We start from the raw sequence: 13364 nt of genomic DNA, 5'->3' as shown, positions 1-13364 counted from the left end.
GTAAATATCTCATTAAGGAGATTAGGGGAAAATTTGTCCTTTCTCCAGTGACTGTTTAATGGGTGGGGCAGGGAAGTGCTGCAAACTTTATGGGTAAGTAAACTGGTGACCAGCAGAATTGTTAGCGGTGACCTGCGTTGGAACTGATCAGAAATGCTGTTGAAGTGCAAAGTATTTCTAAAACACCTGAACATCCCGGCCACCAGACAGTTGCTGTGTGCAGAGCACAGATAGTCGTAACACATCCATGCGTGGAGGGATGAAGGCGGCGTGTGCTACCAGACAGGATGAAATGCGGGGGCAGATGGAGCAGGTATTAAAAATCATCTGTGGCTGTTCAGCAAGCAGTTATGAGAGCAGCCTGGATGTGCTACCTGATCAGTTCTCAAAAATTGTGTCACTAGTTGAGTGACTACATTCCCATTCTCAGGTGAAAGAAAATCGATGATGTTTCAAATAGTTGGAATAAAGCAGTAGTAAAGGTGGAGTTTGTCTTAACTGCCTGCCTGCTGCTGCCTGACATGAAATCTCTCCAGGACATCAGTGCTGCCAGCTTTGCAGTTCGATTGCTCATATACGCTCTGGGGCATCCTCACAAGCAGGTACGGCATTGTGGTTTTCAGCCCTGCTTAATCACTGTACGCTGGAGCTGCTCTAGATCAGATCAGAGCTTGATCCAGCCCAGGGCCCTGTTGCTGGCAGCAGAGACCTTCCTGGAGCAAAGACGTTGCCTTTAGTAGTCACCGATACAGCTGCCTAATAACCCCTTTGCAAAGCCACTTGCTCTCCTGGCCTCGGTGACGGCCCGTGGGATCACACTGCACAGCTGAACTAGGCAGGGGCTGGAGGAGAACTTCATGCCCGGCTGCTGGAGCAGATGGAGACAAAGGCTGAACAGCCTCCGCAGGATGCTGACTCAGCGTGGACTTGTCCCACCAGTCATGCTATCACTAACCCACGTGGGATTCTCCATGGCGCTGTGGCTGAACCACCTCTAGTAGACAGAAAATCATCACACTTTCCTTGTGCCCCACCAAGGTGGGAACATGGAACCTGTGAAAATCAGGCCACAGGGTCCATGTTCTTGGAAGGCTTTTTGGCCAGGAAATGAAATTCGGTGGCTTAACCTAGCTGTAGGGAGCCAGTTCTGCCTTGGTGTAACAGCACATATGGCATGGAGACCGTGGGCTGGCTGGGGTTGTGTTGGGTGGTGGCAGTGGGGTTTTTCTTTGCTTTTTTTAATGTCTTCATCAGCAAGTCTGGCACTAAATGTAGTGATGTTCTCTGAGGTGAATTTAGGTACTTAAATATCTTGGCCTGAATAGAGGTATAAAAATAGAAACCTACAGCAGTTAGATGCTTCTGCTAATCTTCCCTCTGAAGGACAAGAGACTGAATCACTTGCACCGTGCCGTGAAAGTGGGTTGTGTTGCACCCTCACTTCTCTGCAGCCTCCTGGGCTTCCTGGGGGCTCGGGCCTGGTTTCGGTGGCCAAAGGACGGCTTCTAAGGGGATTTGTGCCCTGAAGATGGCCAGGTGCTAGAAATTTGTTGTCTCAAGCCTAGCCCTCGTAACCCACTGTCCCTGTGCTCCGCAGCCTGTTACGCTGCAGTGGAGGGTGCTGGCTGCTCTCTGCAGGCTGTGGGAGCTGCAGTTTTGTGGGGTTTTTTCCCCCCTCCTGTGCTTCGAATGGTGGAGGTTGTTTCTGGGTTTGCAAACACCCATGAGTGCCTCAGCTCTTGGGGTGTGAGCCTTTGCTGAGCTCTCTCCCATGTTCCTGACTGGGGGTTGCATGGCCTGGAAGATGTTCAAAATTGCTGCTGGTGACTGCTCCAGGCGTGCTGCTGGCACGGGCTTGTGCGCCTGGACCTTGGATCTCCAAGGTGGTGGGTGCAGGACAGGTGGTTCATGGCGCTCTCATGGGGGGCTCAGTTCCTTGAGCTGCTCGAGGGGCACCTTGGAGATGCAGCCACCCGCTCGTCCAGCTGCTGCTCGGTGCTGTCTGCTGGCACTGCCAGACTAAAGGGAAAAGGCCCAGAGGAAGGTGGTTCGTGCTGGCGGTGCCAGACCAGTTGCAAACAGGCTCCACGCTGCAGCTGTGGGTGCAAGCCCGGCTCTGTCACCGCTGGTGCTGTTCATTCTGCGTAGCCCCCAGCTGTCCTGTCTTCCTGTCACCCCACGGACCCATGTCCGGGACCGCAGATCCAGGGCATTTAGCCCCCCGTCTCGTCAGGCAGCGGGTCCTGGCATCAAGCTCTGGTGACCTTGGCACCAAACGGGTCATCTGAAACGCTGCTGGTGACAAGCCCAGGTAGAGTTGGAGCTGAAACTTCAATTTTCTTCAAATCTGGCTCTTCTGTGCTTCTGTGGTTTTGTGTTTTATTTTGGTTCGGGTTTTTTTTTTTTTTGTTTGTTTTTCATTTGGATTATTTCACAGGAGGCTCCTGCTCTTAAACCGCCACTGCTGCTGGGGAGCAGTTGCTGTCAGCATTAATCCATCTGCGAGGCTCTCATTTTCAGCTTTCAGATGGAGATAACTTCTAGCTGCTGCAATACTGCTGTTGCAAAATAGCCTTGCTAGCCTCAGGACAAAGACGGTTTCTCGAGCGCTCAGTGATGCACAGATTTCTGGCTCAGTTCCGCTCCCTGCGAGGCAGCTTGGTGGCTCGTGGCACTGGGAGGTGTTTGCCCCGTGCTCTCAGGGCAAGGGGCAGCGGCAGGGCAGCTGGCACCGTCGCATTGAGCAATTTTCCATGCAGGAACGGGAAGATCTTGAGTGTCCTTCATGCAATCTTGTTAGCTAATTGTTATTAGCAACCTCTAACATCTTCCTAAAGGTTGAAAACTGCCACGAGAGGGCAGGAGCTGATGCTGCTGTTTCTAGCTTTGGTAGAAAGGGCTGCAAATATCAGTTCCTAAAGACTATACAAATGATTTTCTGTTTTCTGGAGGGTTTGATTCCTAAGCTGCTGTTCGGTCTGTGTCCTTGGCTGTCTCCCTCCCAGGGAGGCTTCCACGGTGATGGCAGGAAAACTCTCCTGTGAAGTGAGCACAGTCCGGCTGGCAGCGCTTTCCAAAGCCCCTCCAGAGCAGAAGAGCAGAGGAGGGCTTCTGCAAAGTCAACTCTCTTACAGGCTTCATTCAACTCCAACGGCTCTCACAGGGTCCTGATGGGGTCGAAGCCTCATCCTGTGTCAGGACACATGGTCTGAACAAAGGGTTTTTTCCTGCCCATATCGGCCAATTTCACTGTCTGGGAGAGACTTAAGTGTAGCAGAACGGGAGCTGCAGCACCAGCTGACAGCCTCGCACTGCCATCTGTGTTGCAAGGGGTTGGGAATTTCAGTCCAGTTCTGAATAAAAGGGAGAATGATTAACTATAAACGAACAGGGTGGTTACAGCTGCCTGGAGAATGGGCAAAGGAAATTACTTTGAGCCTCCACTACAGCCAGGCTGGGTTTTTCTGGGATTTGGCTGTTCTTAAAGCATGGGCTCTTTTAACCTTTAACACTAACTGCAAGGAACACTTATGGGTCATAAATCCCTTCCTTATTAATGTCACCCGCTCTCGGCAGTACAGTGTTGTGTCTGTCTTTACTCCTCTGTCAAGAGAGCAGAGACTCTCTCCAGGGTGAAACAGCTGCAAATGCTCTGCCATGCCTGAGGACCAAAGACTTAAACCAGAGAGGGTTTTCCAGAAAATTACAAAGGCAGCAGCAAGCCTGTCTCTGGGAGAAGAGTGTGTTTATGAGAGATATCAACAGTTGCCTCTCAGAACAAAGGAATGGCATTGAACTCAGGAAACACATGCTGAAAACATCACCCCCGCACGTGCCTTTGGGTAAGGAGCAAACTGTGTCAGAACGAGAAGCACTCACGAGCTAAACATGTTAAGGCCTTGAAGAAGGTATGTCAGGTTCTTAGCAAACATGCTCAAGATACTGAGGAGTCAAAAAAAACCCAACGAAAACCCACCCAAACCCAGAAACAACAGGCAAAAAGCCTTAATAATGCAGTGTGGGATCTGCTTAGAGAGTCATGTATCTTAAATACTGTTTTATGGAGTTTGGGGGGGTTGTTTTTTTTAAAATTCTTGCTTTTCACTGTTTCTGGGTTTTTTAACCTTTCTTCTGAGGGTCCCTGCAGCTTGGCTGTGAAAGGTGGAGCTGTGCAAACACGTGTTGGTTTTGATCGGTCTCAGTGTGGTAAGAATCCACCTACTCGTTTGAAACAGGAGTGATTCAGGAGATGGGTTGCAGTACCATGCTGCAAAACTGTGTGTGAATAAATTCATGGCGCTCCCGTGGGCATGAAGTTTGGCCTTTATCTGGGTTTAACAGGTTTCTCGTGACTAGAATCTCTGTTCTGCAGTTTTGCTCTAATTGGAATGGGGGCAGGTAACTGTGCTCAAGGGAAAAAGATATTTAAGCCATAGTAGGTTTAATGTTTGCCTTTCAAGTATTTCAAACACAGATATTTATCCTGCTACTGTAGCTAACTGCTTCCCAAATACTTTTGAAAAGGAAACAAAATTCCTTGAATCTCCTCTGAGCCACCAGGAAATACTTATTAATTTGGATTCCAACATGACTCAGTTCAGAGATTACAACAGTTGCCAAAACAACCGGTGGAGCAGCTTACTGGAAGTGTAAAACTAACAAACAAGACAGGAAAAAAAGTAAGAGATGAAAAATCATCTGTAACTATGTTTGGAAAAGTATTTATAAATACTGCAAAAGAAGTTAATGATCACAGCAAAATTACAATGATTGTGTTATCTTTTTTCAGAAATTATATTTATTCAATCACACTGCTCAGCATGATATAATAACCATCTCTAACTGGATGCTTTATTTGATACATGTCCTGGAGGCTCTGCAGTTCAACACTCTGGTACTACTTTTATTTCTACAGTTTCAAGGTCTTGGTAGTTCACTTACAGGGTGGTATTTGCAGTCAAACACGAGATTATGTGCCCAAATATAAACATGAAAATGACTAAGCAATTAGGCATTTCATTGTAGCATACACTTCTTTGTACCTGTAAGAATAGCAGATCCTGGGTGGTTTAGGACTTAGAAACATCCATTCTGGCACAAAGAGCTACAAACCCTAGCAGTAGAAAGACAAATATTTTTAGAAAATTTGGCTTATTCAGCCTAAAAGAACAACACTAACATTAGCTTAGAATGGGATTTGGTGAAAGTGGGTGGCAAGACATCAGAGGAGCAGCCCATCAGGCCATGGCCAGCTCTGTGCCTTCATGCTGCAGACACCTGAGAACAGTGCTGGAGCTCCTGTCACCCGCTAACAGCCACCAACAGCATTTCGGTCCTCTGAGGTTGTGCAATGGGACAGAAAACCTGAGTGTGGCAGACTTGGACATCACTACGTTGCCTTTTTACTGCCTTTCTAAAGCCACAGGATGTTATCTTTGTAACGTACTGGCTGGAGGGACCCACTGAAGGGAGGGTGAAGCAGCACAGGGCTCTGGTACCTGATCTGGAGCTAAACGTGTAGCTGGCTTCCTGAGACTCTACCTTCTTTGGAGAGCCTAAAGTTTATTTTTAAGTCAATATCTGCACTTAAAATGCAATTTGTTCTACCAGAAGTTAAAGCTATGCAGCAAGGCTATGTTTGACACCATGGTCTCCTCTAAAATAAACCGATGTCCTTTTTTATTTTTCCTTCCTGAAGCTTGATGCAGAAATAAAATCTTGAAACAGAAGAGTCATCATCTTGTTCCAAATGTAAAAGCCCAGGTTGCTTCACTGAAAAAATGTGGAAAGGTTTGTTTCTGCAGTGCATGAGCTATTTTAATTGGTTGCACAAACTCTACAGGACTATGTGGGATTATAAAGAAAACTGCTGTTCCTTTTGCAGAGGAAAGCACATGGCACAGACGTGTGTGTGCATTTCACTGGAATGTTTCCATATCCCCTCCTTTTTGGAAGGTGCAATAATTTAAATTTCCCATTTCTACCACAAAAAAAGATTAGTGAAAAGAACCAGGTTTGTGGTGATGGTTTAAACACAGGAAAACTACTACAACTATGAACTTTCCTATTCTTTAAATATATAAAGAGTGTACAAAAGGCTGTTATAAAAAATAATTTGTTATAGGTATTTTGAGATAGTCTGATATAACTCAAAAAATGTTAAATATTATGTGATGACACTAATTTACATAATACTTCAACCTGTAGGCTCACTGAAAGGATTATACATAGGTAATTAGTCCAAAGCCTCATGGGCTGTTTTTTGTGGTGGGTTTTTTGTGTGGGGGTTTTTTTTTTTTTTTTTGGAGTAATGGTCTCAAGTGAAATTTTCTCAGGTTAGTCAGATACTCATTTCCATCTGCCACAAAAAGCCCCAAAGTGCTTAACTTCTCTGTGAGCTTTTGGACATCCCACACCTGAGTTCAATACTTATGAATCCCTTCTGTAACAGGCACCAGAGAGGGGTTCTGCATGTCACTTGGGCTGACATCATAGCCCAACTTCTTCATATCTTTGGTCACTACGTTGAAGGAAATGGTCACAAAGCCTTGAGATCTCACCCGTGTTACTAGAAGAAAGAAGACATGAATAAAACTGGTTAAGAGAGGTTTTTGAATAGTTGTTGAAGTCCTCACATATCCAGGTAGGACTGGTCTTGGCAGAAACAACTATTTTTTTTTATCAACAGGAGATGGATGGCCCAGCTGTGACCTGCTGTCGTGCAAGGGTCGCAGCCAGGAGCTCCCGGGGACTTACCTTCTCTTCCTTCTCCCTGTGCTACCACTCTGGGGTCAGTAAATTCTGGCCGTCTTCCTGTGAACCAACTCGGAGAAGAAAACAGAAAATACTCAATTGGATACATCCACTAGTGTTTACATTTGCCTACAGTTCATTATATGCATGTTAAAAAGACAGAGGGGAGGTGTAATGAGACTCCCAGCTTTTGTTTGCAGTAGAGAGTTTTGAAGATTGATTCACTTTATTGCTCATCTACTTTGATCAAAGGTAAGTTTTGTCTCTCTAAGGGAAAAAATGACACCAATTTCATACACATTATGTTACATCCAAGTTACTTCTGGGCTAGACAGAACCTTTCTATGGCAAAGATGTTTTTGAAACTGATTAAACTCTTGATTACCCAGAGTAACAGAGAGGCTTGGATATTTTGAATACATCAGAGGTGCACATAATACTAGAGTATACAAATTACAGTGTAGATTCTACAAAAAGGTTATCATAAAGAGAAGAAAAGTAAATCATTTGAATCCTGATGGTCAGGCACAGGGATTCTAATGCTGGCTCTGACCCAAAGTGCTCAAGTACCACAAGGCTGGCTCTGCACAAGGGTAGGCTCCATTGGTACAGGCAATCCAAAACTGAACAAGATCATTCAGACTGTACTTAAGGCTTTTTCCTTCCATTGTATTGTTTAATGCCCTCAGCTGCTGTGTATAGACTGCTCCTTTGGAAGGAATATGTGTGTGTGAGCAAGACAAAGCTTACAGCAAATGCATTCTAGATGGAAGAAAAGGTAGAACTGGGAATTGTTTTTCCATGTTCTGCTTTTGCTTTCCAAGTTGCTCTTAACGTGGCTATCCTTCAGGAAAAGTCCCTAGCTACAGTAAGATTGAGGGATGGACTGCAGCACACCTCGCTACACTCCAGTGACAACTAAAATGCTCAGTAAAATTAGTGTAAGTAGTGCCTCTGCAAGTCACACCACTGGTAGAAATCAACCTGTGGAACATGGAGCTCAGACACAGTCTGCTCTGCTGAAATTAGTTCTCTTTCAAACCAACAGTGTTGAAATGTGAGGCTGAAAAAAAGACGAGTTAGCATTACTGCAGGCAGTTAGTGTGTTTTAAGAAAGCTCTTCAAAAGACCTAGACATCTAAATATGTGATTTTACCTACAAAACTCAAAACTATCTGGTTATGATGAAGTATTCACATGTATGCACCAGTGAGTAGATGGATATACCTTTGTGACTAAAACCAAGAAGGACTTCAAAAAAAAAAAAAAGTCTTTAATTATTACCTTGTAAACTTCTGCAGTCTAGATGTGGACTCTGGAACAAACATTGCGATGGTTCTTGTATGCCTAAAACAAAGATGAGATGCACAGAACTTAAAAAATTAACCAAATAGTACTGGAGCACTGGCAAGGCTTCTTATATTCATAAACGTACCAGAATTTCAGACACATCAGACCACTGAACATCTCAAAATATGATACTTTCCACAAAGAAAGGGTTTGTTTGCAAAGGAAAGTGTATTTCCTCCATTTCCAGGGGCAAGAACGAAAGTTTAGCATGTGCTGAGAGTCATGGGGGGGGGGGGGGGGGGGGGGAAGTAACGTACTGCACTTCACACTGGGGCTTCCTAAATGCCAGTTCTGCCTTTACAGTTGGCTAACAGGATTACCAAAAATTACTTACTAACCAGGGGCTGCTGCTAGAAAATCCATGTTCTTTGTACCAAATGAACAAGACATGTTAAGGAGATATGGGAACATTTTTGTTTCTAAAACAACATAATAACTTGGAAATAAATCTTCATTTCAGTCCTGAAAGATGACAGGTTCTCACCTCACCTTCCAGGTGTGAAGGGAACATGAACAGCTCCGTAACCTCTGACCACATCATTCCCAAAAAAGTCAGGTCCGTAGACGCTGATGACGATCTGCGGCCCTGCAAAAGAAGTGGATGTGAGAGGGGTGCCTGGTCTGCGAGCTGGATCCTATCACCCCTCAGCACTCACAGCCGGATGGGTTGGTGCTCTTGAAGGTGATGTCAATAGGGAAGTTCCAGACAAGTGTGGTGGGTGCCACCTCGCTCTTGGAGGTGATCTGGGAGATGCCCTCCTCCAGGCCCTGTGGGGAGAATGTGGCATGAACCAGGGCCCTGCACCAAGCCCTTACACGTGTGCTGGCGGTGGGCCTGGCAGGCAGGCTGGGTTTCAGGGGTGCACAGTGGGGCCTTACCGCTGTGGGAACCCAGTCTTGGCCGTAGACGAAGCAGAACTTGCAGTAGAGATCGTCAAATCCGGGGAACTGTGGGAGAGAGAGGCTGTGTTGGTGGGGAATTACTGGGGCTGAGGGCAGCCCGCGTTGCTTGTGTCGGGGCTGAGGCCGGGCTGGGTTAGGGGCTCTGAGGGCCAGCCCGCGCCACTGGCATTACGGCTGAGACGGGGCCGCGATACCGGGGCGGCGCTGATGAGGCCCGGGCTGGGCTGTGTCGCGGGGGACCGGGCTCCCCGTCCCTCTGGGGGCCGGCGGGGCCCCCCCACCGCCCGTCGCGGCGCGCTCACCTGCCCGCTCTCGATCTGCCCGTTGACCGCCAGCAAGAAGACGCTGGGGCTGCCGGCAGCCGCCATGGCGCCGGGCGCGGCCTGCCCCGTTACGAGGGGGCCGCGCTCCGGCCGTTGTCATGGATACGGACGGCGCGGCGGCGGGGACAGACTTCCTCGGCGGACGGCGCTTCGCGGAGCTCCCGCTCAGAGCGGGCTTCCCGCCTCCGAAACGCGGGAGAATCGCCTCAAAACGCGAGCAGCACCCCCGGGGCCAGCCGGCAGCGCTGCTCCCCTCACCACGGCCTGGCTCGGCAGCCCCCTCACCCCCATGGCCGCCCCACCAGGCCTGAGGGGCCGGGACTGAGGCCCGCCGGCCGCTTTCCCCGTGCGTTCTTCATACCACCTCATGTTTTGAAATTTCTGTATTTATTTTTTTTTTTTAATATTAGCGTATATCGACCCCAGTAAGCTCTTTTTAAAGTGCAGCCAGGGGACCGGGGCCTCCTCCCGGCAGCAGGCGCCGAGGCCACGGCCACTAGATGTTGCTGCCGGCTGGGCCGAAGCAGCTCCGCCGCTGCCGGGTGAGGGCCGGAGCCACGAGGTGTGTTCCAGGGAGGAAAGGCGTTTGGGATCGGTGGGAAAGGGGGCCTTTTGTGGTGTCCGGAGGGTCACCCTCATGAGCCACGCTGGTGTGAGGAGAGGAAGAGGCTGGCAGGGTCATCGGTGTCCCGCAGCGAGGTGGTCGTTCCCCGGCGTTACTGGAGCAAGCTCTGCCTCCGTAACGGCCGCTGTCTGGATGCGGCTGCACATACTGTGGGAAGGGGAGGAAATAGGAGTGTGCTGGTTTAATTAGCCTGCTCTAATTAAAAGGAGGGGGTGAATTTTGTGTGCAAGCAAGACAGACAAATGTGCTGAGGCTCTGCAGAGCTGAAACCGCTGAAATCTGCTGACCTGGTCTTACTGTTTCCCTGCAGAGACCGCGACGTGATGGTGCTGGCCCGGCTGGGTCACGGTCGTGCCACTGCTCAGGCCAGGAAGCTTCGCCGCCCACGCGCACGCCTTGGAGGCTCGGCTGGCATCTGCTGTAGTTCATCCCTTCACCTCCTTTCTGCATCCTACATGATGCTCTCCTCATTGGGAGCAATCCAGAGGGCATTTGATTGCCGCCAGACCCTCTGGAGACGGATGGAAGGAATGAAGAAAGCCCTGACTTGGCGCTTGTTTGGGTTTTCCGTGCTGTGGTTGCAACGAGACGGAGTCCTTTCACACACAGGCTGATCAGAGATGCAGACTAGCACGGTTGGGACAACGCCTCAGTCCTTGTGGTCATGCTTTAACTCCATTTTATCTCCCTTCTGGCAGATGTGGTGGAGATGCTTTCCTGCTCTGGCTCTCTGCAGTGCCATACTGTGGACTATTCATTGCCAGTGTCTTTCCTTAAGGCAAAAGAACATCCCATGATACCACCTCTTCTGTTGAAAGGTGTGGAGTGGTTTATATTGGACTGAAAGTAAACTACCATTACAATGTCATGCTGAAAAATACCTTCCATGTTCCAATAGACGTATTCTCTGTCAATACCTATTTCAACGTGATTTTTCAGGTTTTATTTGAGTTTTTTGGGCTTTTTTTAACATTCAGCAAACAAATTTAGCCAAGAGAAGAATGGGAGAAAAGCAGAAGGGATGGGAGGGAATGGCTGAAATTTTATCCTTTCTCCCCTGCCCCTCAGAAATGCTTCAGAGAAAATAATTCATTTGAACTGAAAATTATCATGGGGGGAAATAAAACAGTTCTCAACCAGCTGTCTGGTGCAGCTAGCAAGGCTGATTAATTAACACTTTACTTGGCTACCAGCTACTTCAGAGCTAGCTAAGAGCCAATTTATGTTTGTTTGTTTTTTTTTCCTTGCCTGGCAAGTGATACACAGCTGCTGGAGGAGTTAATATCAGCACTGGGAGACCTTCTCCATGACAGAGAGAAGGCAGCAGGGTTATTCAGCGGCTATGACTCATCTGTACCTGCTTGTGGAAGGACTCTGTCCCCTCCCAGTCATAACGAGACCTTTTTTTCTTTCTGCGCTTGCATGCCAGTCTTGTTCTAATTAGCTGCATTTTTAGTCTTGGTGAGTAGAATGAAATCCCAAGCAAGGAAGCATTTTTACCCTGCTGGAAAAACTTAATTAATGATCCATCAGAGAGTTCAATTTCCAAGCAGCTTGAAAACTCGTGGATCGTGACAACTCCATGGGTGTTATTTAATGACGTTGGTGTTTCTCTTGGCCACGTAAAACATTCACCCCTTCTCTTGGACCTACCCTGATCCTGTGATATTTGAAGGGACTGACGGGAAGCCTCCCTGGGGCCTTTGGGGCCGCAGCCGTTGTTGCGAGGAGGAAGGGCACTCGCCTGCTGCTCACTGACATGTCACCTCTTGTAGCTGCTGTGCCCACGTCAGCTCCCGGCTCCAGAATGGCTCCGGGTCTAGCAAGCACACCGGCATCCCTTTAGCGCTGACCTCCGTGCGCAAGGCATGCTAAGCAGTCAAGGGAATGATGTTTTCTTCATTCCCAGAGCGAGCCAGGGGTTGGAAAAATTGAAATTGCTTGGAGCTCTGACACTACAAGCTGCTGAATCAAGCTGACGTATCTTGACCTGACTCCCAGAGCCCAACAGGTGATGGGCTCCTAGGGTGATGGGCTCGCTGGAGTGCGGTGATGCTCTCGGAGACATTTGTGTGCCATTGCCATCTGTTTCCATAGGGATTGACTCCGCACTTGCGTGGGTGAGGGCTGAGCTAGCCCTGGGGAGCGGGTGGAGGCTCTCCTCTTCTTCCTGGGAGAAGCTGTCAGGCACCGGCCCTGTGATGCTGGGTGATACAGCCAGTGGTGCGTATCTCATACCGTGCCTGTTGCCCGTTACCCCGTCTCTGGGCTCCTTCGGCGTAATTGCAGTAGCAGTAGTAGAGCCCTTGATGTGAGCGGGAGGTCTGGGCACTGCCGCTCGCTGCTGCCTGGGTGACAGTGCGTGTAAAAGTCCTGTGCTGCGAGGAGATAGCCGGGCAGCAGGTACTTTGTCACCATTACATTTTCAAGTATGATTAAACCAACCCCGGGGCTGATTCATTGCTTCCAACAGGCGCTCAGGGAAGGTGGGTGAGACAGAAATGACAATACAGTGGCACAGCAGAAAAGTTTATTTTTAATCCCAAATATTTACGATCAACACCTGCTAAATGGCCAGAGAAATACATTTTATGGTGTTATTAATCTGCAATAAGCTGTTTTTATTTTTAGACTGTTTGCACAATGTTGCCAGCCTGACTCATCCCTGCCTGCGTTTTATCTCTGCGAGGAGGCTGCAGAGAGCTTCCCTGCCCTTTGTCTTAACAGCTTTTTACTTCTGTTCTCCGAGCTCTTCCCACCTGCTGCTCAAATCAAACAGCATGGAAGGCGGATATTCTCATAACATCAAACGACATACCAGAGGAGGATATTCTTGCTGTAATACTCGCTGAATGTATTTACCTGGAGATTTATTTTGGTGGAAAGGTAATTGGGCGAACTTTTGTGTTACGTGTCTAAACACCATGAACCAGCTGGGACACAAGGCCCGAGGGGTCACAGCTGCACCAGGAGGGTCCCGGTCAGCCCGGGCACGGTGTGGGGGCAGCTTGGTCTGGATGGGGACACAGCGGCACTTTGTAACCCCGGCCAGGTGTGAACCCGAGGAGACTCGCTCCATCCTCAGCCCAAGCACATCTTACCAATACCTCCCCCAGAGCAGAAAAGCCGGGCAAACAGCCAAAGCAGATGTTTCAACATTTAGTGTTCTGCTCCCCCTTGTTACACTGGGTAATTTAGCAGGTTGGGGTGCAGCTCGGGTACCCCCCTGCCCGTGTGGCCGCCAGCCCTGTGCCAGGCAGAGCACTGCTGCTGCACATCCGTCAGCCCGGAGCAACCCCTGTGCACCGTCCCAGCCTCCGCAGAGAGCTGGCGCTGGGGCTGGCCCCGCTGAAGGGGCTACAACCTGTCGTGGGAGCAGCGGGGGTGCCTACGTTAACACTGTTCTGCTG

General features: G+C 48.8%; 1 protein-coding gene across 3 annotated transcripts; it reads right to left on the bottom strand.

Moving 5' to 3' along the window:
- Nucleotides 1-4683: 4683 nt before the first annotated feature.
- B9D1 (B9 domain containing 1) lies at nt 4684-9463 on the bottom strand. Of its 3 annotated transcripts, none has more exons than XM_075767501.1 (8): nt 9309-9463; nt 8983-9051; nt 8760-8871; nt 8593-8689; nt 8038-8100; nt 6757-6824; nt 6417-6568; nt 4684-5113 (listed from the first exon to the last, which is right to left on the bottom strand). In XM_075767501.1, the coding sequence occupies exons 1-7, from the start codon at nt 9372-9374 to the stop codon at nt 6423-6425; spliced, it is 621 nt and encodes a 206-aa protein (XP_075623616.1). In that variant the 5' UTR covers nt 9375-9463; the 3' UTR covers nt 4684-5113; nt 6417-6422. The 3 variants fall into 3 exon arrangements, with proteins under 3 accessions (XP_075623616.1, XP_075623617.1, XP_075623615.1); XM_075767502.1 differs by having other exon boundaries at nt 6456-6568; XM_075767500.1 differs by having other exon boundaries at nt 4684-6568.
- Nucleotides 9464-13364: the final 3901 nt, after the last annotated feature.

This window comes from Balearica regulorum, chromosome 15 (genome assembly GCF_011004875.1).
Source record: "Balearica regulorum gibbericeps isolate bBalReg1 chromosome 15, bBalReg1.pri, whole genome shotgun sequence".
Taxonomy (NCBI): domain Eukaryota; kingdom Metazoa; phylum Chordata; class Aves; order Gruiformes; family Gruidae; genus Balearica; species Balearica regulorum.
Note: the sequence above shows the minus strand (reverse complement) of the source record. Positions and strands in the feature narration are given on the sequence as shown.